The sequence below is a fragment of the Myotis myotis genome, unplaced genomic scaffold (genome assembly GCF_014108235.1).
Source record: "Myotis myotis isolate mMyoMyo1 unplaced genomic scaffold, mMyoMyo1.p scaffold_m19_p_7, whole genome shotgun sequence".
Taxonomy (NCBI): domain Eukaryota; kingdom Metazoa; phylum Chordata; class Mammalia; order Chiroptera; family Vespertilionidae; genus Myotis; species Myotis myotis.
In genome coordinates, this window is record NW_023416379.1 from 74,258,379 (window position 1) to 74,278,143 (window position 19,765).

Genomic DNA, 19,765 nt, shown 5'->3' on the forward strand with positions numbered 1-19,765 from the left:
AGGCCTCTAGTTTCATTAGAACTCTCTCTGCCTGTCACATGCCATTTTTTAACCATAAGTCGTTTCAGACTTAGAATGTAGAAGTTTATGACAATTGGGCTTCACTGGATATGCTTACAGACTTAATGCTGCAGGAAACATTGATTCGTTGCCCTTGTTTTATAAATATATGTTATTCACAATATCAGGTTCATACATGGATTTATTTCCTCTCCACTTTTTCTGTAGCATAAGCTGGAGGGCGCCCTGTTAGCCTTGGGGCAGTTCCAACATGCTCTGGACGAGCTACTGGCGTGGCTGACACACACCGAGGGCTTGCTAAATGAACAGAAACCTGTGGGAGGAGACCCTAAAGCCATTGAAATCGAACTTGCCAAGCATCACGTACGTAGCTGTGGTTGCATATTATATTTCTTCTCTATGCATTTCCAGTTTCATCAGGTTTTTTTTTAATGTTTCTTCTTTATGCATTTTTAAATTGTCATTTTAACACAAGTTCATATTTGAATTTGTAACTAAAGGTTAAACTACTTAAAACACACTTCTTAAAATATTATAAAAATGTTTTTCTCATTGTTCAGGGGAATTATTATCAAAAACAGCAAGGATGGGAAATTCCTGGCTGAATTTTACCAGGGCTGCATGCAGGTTTAAATCCCTGATCATACCTGTCATCGGATTAATGTGGCAAAGTTTCAAAAGTTGTTGAGAATAGCCTAATAAGTTATAGATTCAAAATGTTATTCCACTGCAGGTTGTGTGTTTTTTCCCTCTGCCCACCCTGATCTCGTTTTCTGCTTGATTGGCATGTCTGACATACGTCTATCGGTATGTCTCTCATTATGTTGAGGCTTGCTTTTCTGGCCCTTTGTCCAGAAAAGCTTACTTTTCATTGGCTTTGTGTTCCCAGTCTTTTTCTTTCTGAATTAGGTTTTTAACATATTATGTTTAAAAGAATTTTTATGTCCTGCACTAGATTTAAAGCTTATAAATTGAAAATTAAGATCTTCGCAATACAATTTTATATTATTGTTATCTTTGTGACACTTCGTTGACAAATCTTAATAGAAAATTCCCTTTTTAAGTTACTAGGCTTACTGAATATAAGGTTATGTGCTCAGTAGAGATTAGCCTGACATACAGTAAGTAGCCTTTCATAGAACCTTAACATTCACACTAATAGTGGTATCTTAATTAAGGTTAGGTCCTAAGTCCTAACCTTAAGTAAGATTTTTTTTATTGTCAAATGGAAAAAGTTTATTTTACATATTTAGTAGCATTTAAAAGTAAAAGGTATTTTTTAGCACTATAAGATTATGATATGCAGTTTTTGACTATTTGTCCTTTAGTTCTCCTTCCATACTTTTCCCCACAGTAATTTTCCCTAATTTAAATTTCTTTCTTTTTTTTTTTTACCTTGTTCTGTCTATATTTGTAGTCATTGCGCAACCACATTTGATTAAGCAGTTATATTATACATCATTAATATTTTTAATTTAATGTCTATCTTATACCGTGGCTAAGAGCAGTAATGACTGGTGAGGCTGACTCTGCATATAAACAAAATGTGTTTATTCTCATAGTGTGAGTTTATAGCATTTACATTCCATAAACTTAGCAATTGCCCTAAAAGGTCATATACATCAGTGACGGGAACTTTGTAGAATACAGTAGAGGTGGAAAAACGCGGCACTCTGACCCAGTTATTTGGGTGAGGGATGAGTTAGGGACCTTTTATTTCTCTTTGTTTATCTTGAAGCAGTTAAAAATGGATCTCTTTCTCCTTTCATTTCTCAAAGGTCAAAAGTTAAAGGACTTAGAATTGCCAGCACAATTGTTGGACGAAGGGAGGAAATGTTTCCATCCTCTCCTGCCTTTTTCTCTGGCTCCTAGGCTGTGGCTTATATAGGACTTGGACCATTTAAGAGAATGAATTTTTTAGAATTATTTTTTATATTTTGACTACAAGGATATTTAAATCTGACCTTTTAAAGGTGGCTCCTAGTGTTAGCATGTCAGAGAGCATGCTTATTATAAATGGAATGTAAATGCTATAAACTCACAGTATGAGAATTATAAAGAAGATTCCTTACTCAGTTGATTTTTCAGTCTTTGAAAATCACTCCCTTACCAGATGCTTCAGAAAATGAGTATATATAGTCAGAGAAAAAGTGATGGTAGGTGGATGGTACCCATTAGTGAAAATCCTTCTGGGTCCAGATGTGAGATATCTTACCTAGGACGGGAGGTGATGTTTCTTTTCTTTCCCATGGATAATCCTGAATCAGTGAGTGTAGAGAAGGATTACTATCAATTTTTATTAATATTCGAGGAAGTGTTTGGTTCTCAAAAACAAAACTGCAGTCTTCTTCAAAGGAAACTATTACTAAGCTATATTTGTTCTTTAAAGTGTAATTCTTATCATTCTTTTCAGTATAAGAAAATTGATCTTTTTAGCCTTGCAGTTGCATTCTGTACTGAACCACTTGCCTGTGCTAGTGTCATTAACTCATTCTAGTATTTCCACTGTGTAACAGAATAGGAGGACATTATTTACTGGGATACGTAGTAAGCATCTCATGTGTATTTTCTAGTAAAAGAGTAGCTCAAATTTGGAATGTTGGGCTTGAGAATCCCCGATATACAGTGAAATAAATCTATTTCCCTTTAGTGTCAGGGCCTCCTAAGATGCCTGTCAACTTAGTAGTCAATTCCAGCACCATTCCAATGAGAGGAAATAAAAGAATATTTTAGGATAATTTTTCCCTTCTAGAGTGCTAATTGTAAACCTTAGTGCTGTTTATCTTAGAAATGTAATAATTTTATATTTGAAAATGGATATATAGAAATAAATCTCTCTTAAATTGTTTACTTACAACATTAAAATTAAGGTCAATTAAAATGAGCTTGAATCATATGAATACTTTCAGAGCCTTTTAATTATAATGTCATATACTTAATGTCATCCATTGCAAAGCTATTCTAATGGGAAGAACTTGCAATGGTCTCACATAATCATTTCAGGGGATGTTGGTAGACAGGAAAGCTACAAAGGTAAGGGAAGAGAAGTCCATCATTTTAAAACTTAATTAGTATTAAAATTCTATGTAGATGATGTCTTTGTTTCAAAACCAAAAAAGAAAACCATTGCACTAAAAGGGATGTTAACATGTTATAAACTAGCAACCATAGTATTATCTTAATATTTTCAGGTGCTCCAAAATGATGTATTAGCTCATCAGTCCACAGTGGAAGCTGTTAATAAAGCAGGAAATGATCTAATTGAATCAAGTGCAGGAGAAGAAGCAAGCAGCCTTCAGAACAAACTAGAGGTTTTGAATCAACGCTGGCAAAATGTTTTGGAAAAAACAGGACAACGGAAGCAGCAGCTGGATGGCGCCTTGCGCCAGGTGAATGAGAGAATACGTTCTGAAACTGTCTATAGTCTTCAAGACCAAAAAACATGCCATTCTTTCATTGGTGTGCAGACCCCTGCTTAATTTTTCCACCTCAAGAAGTGTTAAAAATAAGTGGGATAAAGAGCGCTGATGAGAAGCCTCTCCAGTTCTTCGTGTAATAGTCTTACCTAGCAGCGCCCTCCGGAAGAAGAGAGGCAAAGCCAGCCTAGTGGCACCTGGCTGTTCTTAAGAATGCGGAGAGAGGCTTAGCAGGCGGGATTGTTTAAACCTTGTTTTCTGTGTGGAAGTGACAATGTTTGTGGCCCAGACTTAAAACTCTCTGTCACTCTAGGCCAAAGGGTTCCATGGCGAAATTGAGGATTTGCAGCAGTGGCTGACCGACACGGAGCGCCACCTGTTAGCATCCAAACCCTTGGGAGGTTTACCAGAAACGGCCAGGGAGCAGCTGAATGCCCACATGGTAAGTGTATGATTTCCTACAGCTCCAACCTCAGATTAAGAAACTAGCCATCTTGTATGGGCTCTGGTGATAAGTAAATCATGGCAGGAGGTTTAAAGGATATAGAGTTTTACAGCAGGAATCTCTACGTATAAGTGCTAGAAACACCATTTATGGATTTAATTTTTCAAATCGGAACCTATTCTTTATTTCAAAGGTTGGTGTGTCAGTACATGAAAAGAGGTTTTAGAAGTCTAGACATTTTTTTTAGAAGTATACCTTCCCCCATAAAAAAATGATAAACTTGTATGGATAGTGGTAAACATTGTGTACATTAAAAACGGTTGCTCTTTGAGTGAAAGGAAAATTCCCTCAAGTAATCAGAATGGACTTAAAAATTATTGCTGTTAATCATTGCATGTCCACCTTGCTTCATAGAAGCCTGGAAAATACGTTTTTGTCCTGTTAAAACAAGGTCACTTGTTTGTTTTGTTGGTGGTAGGGCTGTATCTTCAGCTTCATGCTGTACCAGGTATGGGCCAGGGGAGGCTTCTGTTTGTCCAACTGCAGCATTCTGCTTGTGGGCTACCCCCCCGCCCCCACCACCACCACCCCAGGTTCTGTGGCCCTGTCAATGCCAAAGGATAAGGAGGAAAAAAACAGTTAATTTTGAGTTTCTGGCTTTCTTTCACAGAGATATGGGCTGACAAATTAAATTTAGGCTGCCTTTGATTTATTGACATTTGTTATTCATTTCCCATTATAAATCAGCTCTAAAAGTTCTAAGTGAAAACAGTCTGTTTCGAAGTTTGAAAACGAATCCTCTAATTCTTACACTTGTGAATTTGCATCAGGAATTCATTTTAATATCCAAATGCTGATAATTAGTATCTTATGAAATAAAAGAAGTAGTATTTAGGAATTTGACAAAAGAAATGGGCCATTGAACGTTAAAGTCTGCACTTCTTGGCAGATGTCTAATGTTGTTGTAAGAGCTTATTAAAACTGTACTTATTTGGAAATCATTTTGAATTTGGTAATTTGGAGAGGAAGTAACCATCTTGGAGGTTTTATGAAGAGACACAACAGAGTTAACATCTTATTTACTTCACAATTGCCATGAGCAGTTAACATAAATCTTACTAATCTAGTATGAAATTTTCTAGAAACCTTTCATGTGTATTCATTATTTTAGAAAATTATTGTGTCTGTGGTTATGTTGTTGTTACTGTTGTTTTAGTTTGGTTTATTTTTGGTGCCACAAGTGACCATTTGTTCACCGAAAGAAGTAATTGACTAAATAATAACTTGGGAGTGTTTGTTTTTTCCATAAAACCTGACTGACTTCCAGATACTTCTTTACTTTCCTGGAAGTACTGCTGTAGCTATTACCATGTTCATTAAGTGTAAGTTTAATGGATTCTTGCACAAACATGCCTGGGAGTAATCTCTAATAAAAATATTTTTAAAATATTAATTTAGAAGAGTATAAGTACGAAATTGAACAGCACAGAGCTTATTTTTAGGATACTTTACTTTTAGAAAAATATTGGATATTAGCTTATGTGGATTGGGTAGGGTATTTGCTATAACCTGGCATAATTTACCGGATTATAGACATTCCAAGACTTAAGGGATTCTAAAGAGTGATTGATATTTGTAATACATTTTTAGTAATATTCTTTTGATTTGGTTGTGTTAGAGTTGAAGAAAACCTAGAAGACTCTAGTTTCCTGAGATTTGGCTATATCTAAAAGCTTTGCTGTAGGATTAAAATTTTTCAATAGGTGATAATGTCAATATGTTTAGAAAGGGGTTTTTTAAAGGCTTAAGAAATTATAAAGTTTTGACGCAAATGGAAATGTTCTGCAGTTATTAGTAATAGTTGCACATCCTTGTGAATATACTAATAAAACACTGAATTTTATACTTTAATATGGATGAATTCTTCAAATTATACTTTAAATTTAAAAATTATGAAGTTGAAAATGTTAGACATAGAATATATAATTTTTCAGTGGGGGAGCTATGATTTGACCCACATTATAATTGAATCAATGGACTAGAACAGCTGTGGGCAAACTACGGCCCGCGGGCCAGATCCGGCCCGTTTGAAATGAATAAAACTAAAAAAAAAAAAAAAAAAAAAAGACCATACCCTTTTATGTAATGATGTTTACTTTGAATTTATATTAGTTCATACAAACACTCCATCCATGCTTTTGTTCCGGCCCTCCGGTCCAGTTTAAGAACCCATTGTGGCCCTCAAGTCAAAAAGTTTGCCCACCCCTGGACTAGAACTAGTCTTAGTATTTTTATAGGAATGTAACTCTTGTTTCATTGTTTTTAAATTCTGGATTTGTTTAAACAGTATTTTTTTTTTTATTCTCTGTAGAAAATGCACATTGCATTCTAGATGAAAGCTTTAAAAATGTTATAAGTGAGAGTAAAATTCTCATAGTACTACAAGTTTGGCTTTTGTGATTCCAAAGTCTTAATAAGCAACTTAAATATCTTACTAGACTGGGTCTTTACTTTCTATCCACTGAATGTCTTCTGCGCCCAGAACTCAATTATACCAAAAATATTACAGTTATTGTATTAGCTAGTCCCAGGAGAGACTTAGAACCTGCTTTACTAAGGAGGAAGTCAAGGCTCAATGAGGTCAACATTTTTGCCAAAGGTCACAGACTGATTGGTTACTATATAGTGAAGCCTTTTTCCATAGCATTTAAAATACTGTTTTACAAACCTTCGCATGCCAGAATGGATTAGTGATGGTGGCAGTTTTTCTGAGATTTCTCAGTGGACAGGATATGGCTATAGGTTTAGTTGTTGTTTCAATATAGTGAAGAGTTTGAATGTCTGAGGGTTATGCTGTATGCTGGATAGAGATGAATATATGATAAGGGGCTTGGGTTTGATGAAATGGAATAAGAACTCTTAGATTTTATTCTCTTAAAAAGTGATATAACTTGGGGCGTGGGGTATCTTGATAGGAAATCTGTGCCGCCTTTGATGTGAAAGAAGAAACATATAAGAGTCTGATGCAGAAAGGCCAGCAGCTGCTTGCAAGATGCCCCGAATCTGCAGAGACAAATATTGACCAAGACATAAATAACTTGAAAGAAAAATGGGAATCGGTGGAAACCAAACTCAGTGAAAGGAAAGTATGTGCTTTGATTAATATAATAGAATGAATGTTTTAGTTGTTTTATTTCAAGGGTTTTACCTTATCTTTGAGAAGCATGATCAGTGGAATTTTTAATGATTCATGTTTGAATTTATTTATATACATTAGGAGTTTTCATGGGGTCAGTTGAAAATAGTATTTTGTCCTAAAGGAAGAGTAGAGTTAAAGGAATCTATTCAAACATAAGATAACAGTGTATCAGAGATCACTGTTACTAGCTATATTTTTAAATTTGTGAACTACTCAAATTTTGGGTTGTTAAATAATTCTATTCTAGTCATACTTAGTAAACGAAAGGAGGTATGTAGGAGGAGGGAGTGAGGGAGATTAAGAGAATGAAATAATTGTCCATAACTAGTAAGCACTTTATGAAAAAAATCCATGAGATGAGATTAAAAATATTACTCTTGCCCAGCCAGTGTAGCTCAATGGTTGTGTTGACCTATGAACCAGGAGGCTGTGGTTCAATTCCCAGTCAAGGGCACAGGCTTGGTTGCAGACTCAATCCTCAGTAGGGGGCGTGCAGAAGGCAGCCATTAAATGATAGGATAGGAATAGTACTAGATTGTATGTTCTCGCCAATACAGCATATATTTATGTATTTAATATTATTATAATTCCAAAAATCTTATGACTGTCAAGTTTTCATTTCACAGATGCTTTTCAATAACTGTGTTCTGTGCTTAATTGACCCCAAACCACAATTTAATGTATATTAAATAGCTGCAGTGAGATGCTTCTTAATATACTTCACGGGGTTTGACTTGCCAGTACCTTAGGGACAGTCCATTACATTCATAAACTGTTTAGGTAATATAGCTTATGCATAAAGTATAGATGGGAAGGATAGCTGCCAGAGAGTGGTTTAAGTGGGAGGAAAGAAAACTTTTAAATATCATCAAATACTAAACAACCTTTCTTCGCAGACTAAACTGGAAGAAGCCCTCAACTTGGCAATGGAGTTCCACAATTCTCTCCAAGACTTCATCAACTGGCTCACCCAGGCTGAACAGACCCTAAATGTTGCTTCTCGGCCAAGTCTTATCTTGGACACAGTCTTGTTTCAAATCGATGAACACAAGGTATGCCATAACTCACATGGAGAGCATTCTGACTTCAGACCTTTTAGACAGCTGGCTGTTTTCATGTCAAAAGCATGAATTTGCTAGTTTGAAAACCTTTCTTTTGTCCTTTGAAATAGTTTCAGCTTATGACACCAGAAGCATTTTCAAGATAGGTCCATTCTTCATTTGTTTCTCATTTTATCCCTTTTTTTTGGAAAGGTCTTCGCCAATGAAGTAAATTCTCACCGTGAGCAGATAATAGAGCTGGATAAAACTGGAACCCACCTGAAATATTTTAGCCAGAAACAAGATGTTGTCCTCATTAAGAATCTGCTCATCAGTGTCCAGGGTCGATGGGAAAAGGTGGTTCAACGGTTAGTAGAAAGAGGAAGATCTTTGGATGAAGCAAGGAAGAGGGCCAAGCAGGTAAACCTTTATAGAAATTCTCTGAACTTGGCAATACATCGGTTCTAGCTTTTGAAATATAGATTATGTTAGTAAAGGACTTGTATTGCAGGCTGCATTATGGGTAACAAACCTGGCAGGAAGCCAAGGTGTTCATTTCCTGAAAGGGCTGTGGCCTGGGTTGGGATGATGACATTACTTTTCACCTGGCAGCAGCTTCAGGCCCTGGGGACTGATCTTGAAAAGACTGATTGTAGGTTGACTTCATAGACAGACCATTATCTTAAACCCTCAGAATTTTTGTCATTGGGTTTTTTGTTTGTTTCTTTGTCCTGTCAACCTCCTTTCTCATACTTAGAGTGAGACATCATACTTTATTATATGGCTGCCTTTTATTTAGTTCCTAAGCCAGACTTTCTTCAAACTGTCAGCTGAGAGCCAGACATTGAGCCCTCTGAGACAACCTCCCGAAAGGGATATTCTGTGTTTGAGTGAGTGGGTACTCCTCACCTCCCTGAATCTGTGCATTGTTGGCAAGCCTTTATTTCTTTGCTAATATTTTGATACAGCTCCATCCCACTTTTAAATTGTTTGAATCTTTTGGGGCTGCTTTTTTTTTTTTTAATCTAGAGATACTCACAAGGAACTAGCCTTACTTTCTTCACCTGTTATTAATATTGTATTCTAGACTACACACAGAGGAGAAGCAAAATTACATATCTTTGTTCTCCAGGGGGGAGAGAGGTGCACTCACCTTGCTTGGCATATATCGCTGATTTTTATTTAAAACTAGAAAGTGTAATATCGAGGCTGGATTTTTATGACTCTCTTTGTCCTATTCAGTTGCATTTGTCCATCATTGGTGCTGCACTTCATTGTTTGGGGGAGCTAGGCTCAGTTGGGTGATATAAAAGATGTCCTGGGAGTTTAGTGTTTCACTGTTTAAAGTTATCAGCATAAGTTTTTAAGGGCTTTGGAAATGACAGATTATACTGTTACAGGATTGCATGCCGTATATCCCTTTTTGAGTGGGAGGTATGATATCAGCAGTGTTATAAGTGAGTCCCTGGAATGGAACTAGTCCCTAATGATTTTGTAAGATAACATTAATACTGAGCCTGACATTTTTCTCTCCACATACGTAACAATCTATAGTTTAGGCGTTTTTGAGTTAAGGACATCTAGCTTATAAAAATCTCTTGGATGCCAGAAGCCAGTTGCCCATTCTCTTCCTCCCTTCTCCATTTAATCAATTTTATTTTCTGTTTGTTTAATTAACTTCTGGTCTCAATGCAAAAGATAACATTTCTTCTGTTTTTACCATTTAAAAATAGTTTTGAAAGTAGGACCAGCCTTAGAACCTGTGTGTTTATATAATTAAACTTACCATCTAAGTGTTACAGCCAATGTTATTTGTAGTAAGACTACCTAACACCATGACTGGCTGTATCTTTATTTTATTTTTTCTTTCTTTTTTTTTTATTCTAAAATCTCCGTTTTGGGCTCAGATGTTGACCGTAGTTCTCTGACTTGGACAATGTCTGTTCCTGTTCTGGCCTCCTTATTTTCATGTTTAAATTGATTAGCACGTGGGAGGGGTGTGTAGGGAGAGCAGGTTTGATGAGATGATCTCCAAGGGGCCCTTGCAGCTTTGCAATTCTGTGCTCTTATTGTGCTGTTTTGGTAAGAAGTGTCTTTTTGTTATTCCATTATTAATGTGCTTTGATATAAAACACATTTTATTTTGATTACCTACGTCTTTGCTATGTATCTGTTCACTTAACTTTATTATGAGCTTAATTTATAGCCATTTTCACAAATTGGTCTCCAAAAATAGTACCCACTAGTTCTCAGAGATAAACAGAAAACAGACTGTGGGTGAAATGAAATATATGTAGCACCAGACTATTTCAAATAGATGACAAAGAGAATTCTATTTTGTTAGAACTCAAGTACTATGGGTGCTCTTACATACTAAACCAATTATGTGAGGCACGGGCATTAAGTTGAGGATTTTGATAGCAAAATAAAGATGTTCAGCTATCTTTGTGTTAAATAGGAATGAAATGACCTCTTTGTTCTTGTTACTTTCTAAAGCCAGATTACAAACTTTATCCTCTTTCTCCTGTTTTATTCCTTTTCTTAACATAAGAACTAAACACCTTAGAAGTGAACCCAGAAATGTCAAGAGACAGCAGAAAGCAAATAAAATTCTCTGAGAGTTGATGTTAATTATTAAGAAAAAGAAAGGGAGGGAAGTTTTCCCTGATGCTTTCTAACATATCTATTTTTGTTAAACTTTGTGTGCTTGAATGAATTATAACAAAGTGACCAAGGGCAAAACCACAAAAGCCAGTGTAAACAAGACAGTTTGTAACCTGCTGATCAAACTACTGCTTTTTTCTTCTTCAGGGGAATTGTTGAATTAATAATTTTCAACATTTCCATTAACATTAATTTCTATTTTAAATAAATATTAGATTTTAAATATAGTGTATAATGAAAGTTTCCTGGACAAAATGTGAATTTCTTTACAGTTCCATGAAGCTTGGACTAAACTTATGGAGTGGCTAGAGGAGTCGGAAAAGTCTTTGGATTCTGAACTGGAAATTGCCAACGATCCAGACAAACTAAAGACACAACTCTCGCAGCATAAGGTGGGTCTACAGTTAAGAAAAGCATATGGTGCCCTGGCTGAGTGGCTCAGCTTGTTGGAGCATCATCCAGTACACCAAAAGATTGCAGGTTCGATTCCTGATTATGGCACATACCTATGTTATGGGTTCAATCCCCAGTCTGGGAGTGTCCTGGAGGCAACCAATCAAAGTTTCTCTCTCTCACATCGATGTTTTTCTCTTCCTTTCCTCTTGCTCTAAAAATCAATAATGGGAAAAAACATAAAAACAAAAACATGACCTCAGGTGAGGATTTAAAAAAGAAAAGAAAAGCATAGTGTGTCTTTATATATTTCAAGATTACTTTTCATTTCCTACTTGATTGTGCATTTATTTGTCACTAGAGGAAAGAAAGGTTGTTCAATGTGAATTACATGAAATTTAAAACAATTGCCCTTCACGTTGGTCCATTCCATTATGATCTAGGGTTCACTGGTAAAAGAAAACAGGCAAAATTAAAACTGGAATTCTTCTACAACCTAAAACATATAAAGGTTTTGTAGGGGTTCAAACATTGGCATTTCAATTTTAGCACAATTGTCTTATCTTGTATTTCCTATCATAAGCCATATAGAAGATAATTCTATAGTAAAAAATAATGTAAATTTCTTTTTAACAGTGCATCGGGGGAAATTGGTTTCTTCTACAATGTGTATGTGTGGGTATATGAAACTCCATCCTAACCCTCAAGGAAACACAGTCAGTGGCGTCCTTGTGTAAATTAGATGTAGAAACATTGAATTTTATATTTTCTACTTTTTCTATTCCTACCACATGGCATTCAAAGTGCGTTTCCCCATCCTTCTCAAATCGGTTAAGTTTGGGTTGTTCTGTCATTCTGTTTGATCATCAGCACTCAGAGTGAGGATGTGGGTAAAGGGGAGTGATTCCTGCAAACAGTTGTACATTTTTAGGCATCTACATATAAATCATTGCTTGAAACATGATCATTTATAAAAGGATTGAAAAAAATATGGGGCAATATAAGGTCATCATCAGAAAATTCTAGTTGGTTGCTTCCATTAGTGAATCTACTTACCTCGGAGGGTCACAATCCTATGATGACGGAAGGAAACATATTGAGCACCCGTTTTTGGCGAGATGAGGGCTTATGAATGGCTGGTCCTGCTGGTGGCCTATGTCCCTGAGCTGCCACACGTAATACTGGCAGCACAGTGAGGGTGAGCAGCACCTTCCTTCTTTCCCCTCTGATGGGAAAATGAGAGCCTCCTTCTCAATGTAGAATGTCTTATTTGAACTTGATCGTAGATGTCATGTCACGTAGTCTTATGAAAGTCTATTGAATATTTAAATTAGAAAATCCTAGAAATAACAATGTGCAAAGAATCCTGTGAGATTCTCTATTTTCCCTAGTGTGACCTATGGCCACAATCACCATCTCTCTGAGATAAAGATACAAGGTTCATTAAGCCAATTTTAAAAGAAGTCCTTTCTGTTCATTATTTGGGTACTTTTTGTCCTTAAAGAGTTTTAACCTGCCCTGTATTCAGTATAACATTTGTTGTGTATTTGCTATGTGAAGGAAATCTGTCAATACCGTGCTTCTAAAACTAGCATTCTGTTTAGAATAACATGAAAACATAATATGTACAGAGAACGGCAGAAATAGTGTGATATTCTAATTGTGCTCACTGCTAAAAAATTCCCAGATGTAGTTGCTTCCTTTTACAAGACAAAATAAATATCTTAGTCATTATAAGACACTTAAAGTGTCTCGCTTTTAAAGGCAATAAAAACTTATTAGGTAATTTTAACTGAGGTTATTTTGGAAAATTATACATTTGTATAGCATTTTACTATCTGGGGTAATTCTGATGTGCTTCCAGGATTGAGAATCACTATATTAAGTGTTCTCGTGATATTTTATGAGCTTGTAAGCTGCCTATTCAGTTGACCTTGCTTTCTTCTCATCCCTGGGATTATATATTCAATAGCAGTTGGCTCATTCGTTTTATTACATTCTATAAACACACAGAAAATATAACCTGATAATGAGAGGCTTACAAAGACAATGTCCCAGCTGCAGAAAGGCTTATAATTGAGTTGTGTAGAAAGAATAGAATTCACCCCTCCTGCACATATACACACAAAAATGAAGCATCAAATCATGGAGGTCCTGTTAGCAGGATAGCTATTTGGTACATGGAAGAGTAATCTTTAGATCTTTTGAGACTTTGGTAGGTCATTAAAGAAGAGGAGAGGAGGGGTATAGGCCTTCAAGTGGCGTGATTACAGTGACCAGTAGGTCTAAACATAGGGACCTAAAGGTGTGGTTCTTATTTGTCCCTCATCCTAGCTCACAGATAAAATTACATGTAAAATTATTGTGACTATAGGAAATGTGTGCCAAAAATCTGTTTGGCAAAAAACTCATAAATTTATACAGTATTGAGTCCCTCTGTGTCCTTATTGGACCAATAGTTACTCATAGAATGTTAACTACATTTTCCTCCCTAAACCACGGGATTTTCAATAGCTTATTAGCAATTCTGTCATATCATCTAGAATACTGTTTGTAGTTTGTAGCTACAAAAGATTTGGGATTTGTTTTGTTTTGAAATTATTTTCTAGATAATAGTAATAATTTGAAAAATGTAAAGATGATTGTCTATCCTGATGTGTTTCTGTGTAGAGTACAGCACTGAACTATTTGACTTGATTATTTGCTGATGTCTTCCGATGGTTAGACTCCGTTTATTAGAGATGCCTCTTTGAGTGTCTCTTACCCATTTGTGTATTAGTCCCAAGTATAAATGCACATCGTATTCTTGTTTAACATCTAGGAGTTTCAGAAATCCCTTGGAGCCAAGCATTCTGTGTACGACACCACCAATAGAACTGGACGTTCTCTGAAGGAGAAAACCTCCCTGGCTGATGACAACCTGAAACTGGATGACATGCTGAGTGAGCTCCGAGACAAGTGGGACACGATCTGTGGAAAGTCCGTGGAAAGGTGAAATGTTCTTTAATGACCCAAATGTTCGGTTACTTTGTAGACCTCTTTCAGATACACAAGAGCCGTACTTTTCAGGGGACATTTTAGGAACCTGAAATACGTCCTTTGCCTGGGGAACTTCTCTGGTCCTTAATCCCCACCTCGCACAGAACCTGCACTGAGAAGGCTTTGCTAATCATCACGATTGTTTTTAACTATTCAGTTCACTCAGAAGTTAGAACATTCCCCAAGCTTCTGTCATCTCACACCTGACTGATCTTCCAGGTCTGCTCTTGTCCTCCTTAGTCCAATTTCTATATAACTACTAGGTAGTTTTTTAAAAGTAAATGGAAGCTGGTCATTCTCCGCTTTGTGGCCTTTAGGGACTTACTATTAGTGTGAACTAAAATGTAATCTCTTATTATGCAAGGTCTACTGATCTGACCCCTATCTTCCCCTCCAACTTCCATCCACCCCTTTCTAATCTCCCCTTTTTTCATTACACTTCAACTGTGAAGGCCACCCATATTTTTTAAATATATTTTTATTGACTTTAGAGAGAGAGAGAGAGAGACATCAATGATAAGAGAGAATCAGTGATCAGGCTGCCTCCTGCACGCCCCCTACTGGGGGTTGAGCCCACAACCTGGGCATTTACCCTGTGGGACTTGAACCGTGACCTCCTGGTTCATGAGCCACGCCAGCTGGGCAAAGGCCCAAAATTTTAAAGAAAGTACAATAGTACTGAAAGAGTTCAAATATATTAGAAATGTTTTCAAAGTTTTCATTGATCTTAGTCAAATTGCTTTAGTCAGTATCAAGATTAAATAGAGTATTATATTCCACTCTGTGGAATTTCACAGTAATATTTTTGTGTTTTTTCTAAAAAATTTAAAAACCTTCTCCAATATCAAAAGGTCATGCTTTATACAATGTCATATAGTCAGATAAATGCTTTCTTTTATATGACGTTCTTGAGAATACAGAAGATCAGTGATGGCAGACAGATCCGTCAGTGCCAGGGGTTAGAGCTAGGCGCAGGCTGAGACTATACTGAGCCATCACAGGGCGCTTTTTGGAACTGATGGAACTGTTCTGTATCTCGTTTATGATGATAATTACATGAATCTGTCTATACACGTGTTCAAATTCACAGAACCGTATACCCAAAACCCTCCATTTTACTGTATGATAATTTAGAACATAAATTTTTAAAAAAATGTTTGTTTGTTTTTTTATTAAAAAGCCACACTTTCATGAAGAAATGGAAGGGTCTGTGGCTTCCAGAGGTGGTGATGAAGGAATTTGCCTGGGACAGTGCCATGCATTTAAGGAATAAAAGAGAAGGGTTGAGAAAAGTGTTGTTGTTGTTTTTTAAGGGAAACACAAAAACAGCAGAAAATACCAATACATTGGTTTTCCTCTGAGTTCGGCTCAAATGTCATCAATACATTTTAGCTGTTAGGTTGTGCAGGCTGGCTTTTTTTGTTGCACAGATTGATTCTTCTCCCGCCCACCCCCCAGACAAAACAAATTGGAGGAAGCGCTGTTATTTTCCGGACAATTCACAGATGCCCTGCAGGCCCTCATTGATTGGTTATACAGAGTGGAGCCCCAGCTGGCAGAAGACCAGCCTGTCCATGGAGACATTGATTTAGTGATGAATCTGATCGATAATCACAAGGTATTGTTACTTGGGTCATTTTATTCATTTCATTTTGATTATTTTGGGTAGAGAAGAAACTGTTACCATTTAGCCTTTTAAAATCGTAGATACTATATATCATGCTACATAATGGTCTTTAATACTGAGGTGTATGTACAGTTGAGCAGAATCAGGAAGCCAACTTTAAAGATGGTGTAGGAAAATCATTTTAGTGTCAGTGGCATACTTTTGTTTTTAATTTCCAGATCCAAGACCTTTTAGAACTTGGAAAGCAATTTCATTCTCTGGTGCTTTAAAACGTGTTTCAAGAATGTTTTACTATCTTTTTTTTATTCATTTAAATGATTATGTAATGTAATTTAGAAACATTCATTGAGTGACCTGGAACTTGATCATTGCATAAGCAGATAGATAATGTGACATGATCTATGGAGGTCATGGTCAGCTGCTTTTCTTTTTTAAAAAACGTTTTAACCTTGCCCTTGAACTATAGCAACTTATGAGACAACCACATATGCTGAGGAATTTGGTTATTACTTCAAGAACATTGGTTTCCTTGAAATCTTCTGATATGTATGGTAAACTGTGTAAATCAAAGGTCATATTTGAGACCTCCAGCTGATATTGAGTGTAAGGTTCTAAATTATGATCAAATGCTGTTACAACTTAAAGAGCTTAAAAACAACATGAGGTACTGTACTAATGTAGAAGGGTTGTGTCAGAGTTGACTTTATATAGAGATGTTTTACAGCACTGCTTGAATTCCTGTTGTATTTCCCCTCTTATCTTTTTTGAGTTCAGAAAATTTATTTCATTTAAAAATGCTGTCTTTATACTTCCCTGATTATGCTATTTTGATCTTACCTATTCTTTTTTAAAAACAGTTGGTCCTTTTGCATATTTAATTCCCCTTTTCTGGTTCTGTTATCTCATTATATCAATAAAGGCGAGTTTGTTATTTTGAATATGAGAAAATAAAAGAATAAATGGAGAACATTGATCAGGCCCACACAAATAAAAATTTAAAGAATTACGTTGCTTTGCCTATATTAAAACAAATGTTTTGTGCATGATTAATATAAACCTTTCCATTCCCTGGCAGCCATTCAATGAGTAATGAATAGTGTAATGTTACTTTTTACATAAATACCATTTTTGTAAGCTCACTGTCTAAACATTTACTCCCCTAGGCACTTGCCAGGTTTTTTATATATTAAAGGTCATCAAGAACGAATTAATCATTCAGCATTAGTAATACAATTGGAAGGCTCAAGAAATTTAAGTATACAGAGTACATTGGAAAGACTACTCAGATCTATTGGACTAGTCCTATCACAAATAGAATGTTTAGATACTGTCCCATCTATATATGCGTGTGTGTGTATGTGTGTGTGTGCCCACACATGTGTGTGTGCATGTCTATGTGCAGGTACATCTTGTTTAACACTGTTTGAAGGAAATCAGCAAAAAATTCATCACTGATTTTGATGGGTTTTCTTTTATGAATGATCTGAGTACCAAAATAGAAAGCCATGGATACAGCCACAATGATAAAATGTGCTTGGTAATATTCATTTGTGATCATTTTTTTTTAAAGAAAGATAAGATAATATTATCCTATACATAAAGTTGGCTCTTTGAAAGATCTAGTCTCATATACAGACTCTTGTATCAGAAGTACAGAACCCCAGGTTCATTTCTTGGATTAAGACTGTGGCCAAAAGACGCCAATTTAACTCCTGGCACATCAGAGTTTACCTGGATTAGATGGGAGCAAAAACCAAAAAGCTTTTTTACTCCAAGGTGACAAGGATTTAGGCTACTAAAATTTGACATTATGGGTTAGTAGTATTCAGGATGCTGTAAAAGACGAAGGCATGTTATAGAGAAAAAGGACTACATGCCAACTTTCCATGAGATTTCCTGCCATTGTCATGAAGGATCCCCATGATGTACCCCAGGATTCCTTAGTTATTTGTTAGTCTCTTACATCTGTTTACACTAAGTAAGAGTAGTGTGGTGGTCAACACGTGCCGGGGTCCTGCCCCAGCAGGTCCAGGGGTCCCCAAAGGTGTGGACGGAGTCGGCGAAGAAGGAATGACACGGAGACAGCGTTCAGTTGATCAGCAGCCTAGCCAGGATCTCTAGCCAGGATCTCCAGCCAAGTTCTGGTCTGGATCTCCAGCGAAGTTCTGCTTAGGATCTCCAGCCAGGTTCTGTCCAGGTTCTCCAGCCAGGTTCAGTCACCAGGTTCTAGTCAGGTTCTCTTGCCAATTTCTGTAGTCAGGTTCAGTCCAGGATCTTTTGCCATGCTCTCTCCAGCGAAGTTCTTCTGTCTGTAGGTTCTGTGTAGGTTCTGTCTTCTTAGTTCTATGTTCTAAGCTCTGTATTCTAAGTTCTGAGTCTTGCTCTCTTGTTACATCTGTATTTATACCAGTTGATTCAATCCTATCAATCTCTACTACAAAGGTTAGGGCGTTTCTTATCTCCATTCCAGGGAGTAAAGATTATGTAGCTTAAGCATGATTGTTCGTAGTTAAAGTGATTAATTACCCGCCTGGCACTTAGTTGAGGGGTTTTATTCCCTCCCTAACTTCAGGGGAAAATCCCTACCTGGGGAAATAACCTTTCTCAGAGAGGAGACCTTGGCTAAAACACACAGTGCCAAGAAGGTGAGCAAACATATCAAGAACAGTATGCCATATATGCCAGGTCCCTTAAAACAACAAGGATGGACCGGCTCCCGGCAAACACGCACTTGGTACTCAGTAATGATTTGAGAGGAATTGAGACACCTTTTTTTTTTTTTTTTTTTTTTTTGCTTAAAGTATTACAAAGAGTATTACATATGTCTCCTTTTTTTTTTTCCCCGCCCTTGACAATCCCCTGGCCTCCCCTACCCCCCAGTGTCTTATGTCCATTGGTTATGCTTACATGCATGCATACAAGTCTTAAGGAATCCTAGAAAAGAAGGAACTTGATGCATTATTTTGTGAAATTGAAATAAAAGGTGGCCACCATTATTTAAACCCAATGTGTCATTTAAAAAATAGGGTTGTTGACTCAGGAGAATGTTACAAGATTGAACCAATTTATCCAAGACTGCTGTTTTTTAAAGAACTTGACATTTTATTTTTCAATTACAGTTTTCATTCAATATTATTTTGCATTAGTTTCAGGTATACAGCTTGGTGGCTAGACACTCATATACTTTACCAAGTGTTCCCCCAATATTTCTAGTATCCACCTGGTCCATACATAGTTATTACAATATTACTGACTATATTCCCTACGCTGTACTTTACATCCCTAGGACTGTTTTGTAGCTGCCAATTTGTACTTCGTAATCCCTTCACCTTTTTCAACCAGCTCCCCAGCCAGCCTCCCCTCTGGCAGCCAGCGGCCCGCCGTCTGTGTCTAAGATACAAGACTGGCCGTAACGGTGCTCTGACAGATTCTGTGAAAAATCTGGGTCCTTCAACTCCACATCTCAGAGATCTGTCAATGATGTTATTATTTGCACACATATATTTGAAACTATGTTTTACTGTTTTGGTTTTGTAATTAAAAAATTGACTTCAATAAGAATATGCTTTTCTTTAGGCCTTCCAAAAGGAACTGGGGAAGAGAACCAGCAGCGTGCAGGCCCTGAAGCGCTCAGCCCGGGAGCTCATAGAAGGCAGCCGGGACGACTCCTCCTGGGTCCGGGTCCAGATGCAGGAACTGAGCACACGCTGGGAGACCGTGTGCGCACTTTCTGTGTCAAAGCAAACTCGGTTAGAAGCAGCTCTGCGCCAGGTAAAAATTATGTACTTACAGCAGGTGTCATGGGAAGGTATTGAGGCCTCCATGAGAGCTGCCCTTGTGAAGGCCTGTGAAGCTCCCCATTTCTTAACCAAGACGATCATGGAGAAGGACATTCTTAAAACATCAGTGCCTGAGTCCTTC

General features: G+C 36.9%; 1 protein-coding gene across 17 annotated transcripts in view; it reads left to right on the forward strand.

The window, feature by feature from the left end:
* The window catches only part of DST (dystonin), a 436,322-nt gene that overhangs the window by 391,844 nt on the left and 24,713 nt on the right, over positions 1 to 19,765 (forward strand). For all 17 annotated transcript variants that reach the window (XM_036318479.1, XM_036318478.1, XM_036318495.1 and 14 more), the window contains 10 exons: positions 229 to 384; positions 3,213 to 3,410; positions 3,751 to 3,879; positions 6,858 to 7,028; positions 7,978 to 8,133; positions 8,335 to 8,541; positions 11,058 to 11,177; positions 14,000 to 14,169; positions 15,676 to 15,835; positions 19,421 to 19,615. In XM_036318479.1, coding sequence (XP_036174372.1) covers positions 229 to 384; positions 3,213 to 3,410; positions 3,751 to 3,879; positions 6,858 to 7,028; positions 7,978 to 8,133; positions 8,335 to 8,541; positions 11,058 to 11,177; positions 14,000 to 14,169; positions 15,676 to 15,835; positions 19,421 to 19,615 — 1,662 coding nt within the window. The remainder of the gene's footprint in view (positions 1 to 228; positions 385 to 3,212; positions 3,411 to 3,750; positions 3,880 to 6,857; positions 7,029 to 7,977; positions 8,134 to 8,334; positions 8,542 to 11,057; positions 11,178 to 13,999; positions 14,170 to 15,675; positions 15,836 to 19,420; positions 19,616 to 19,765) is intronic.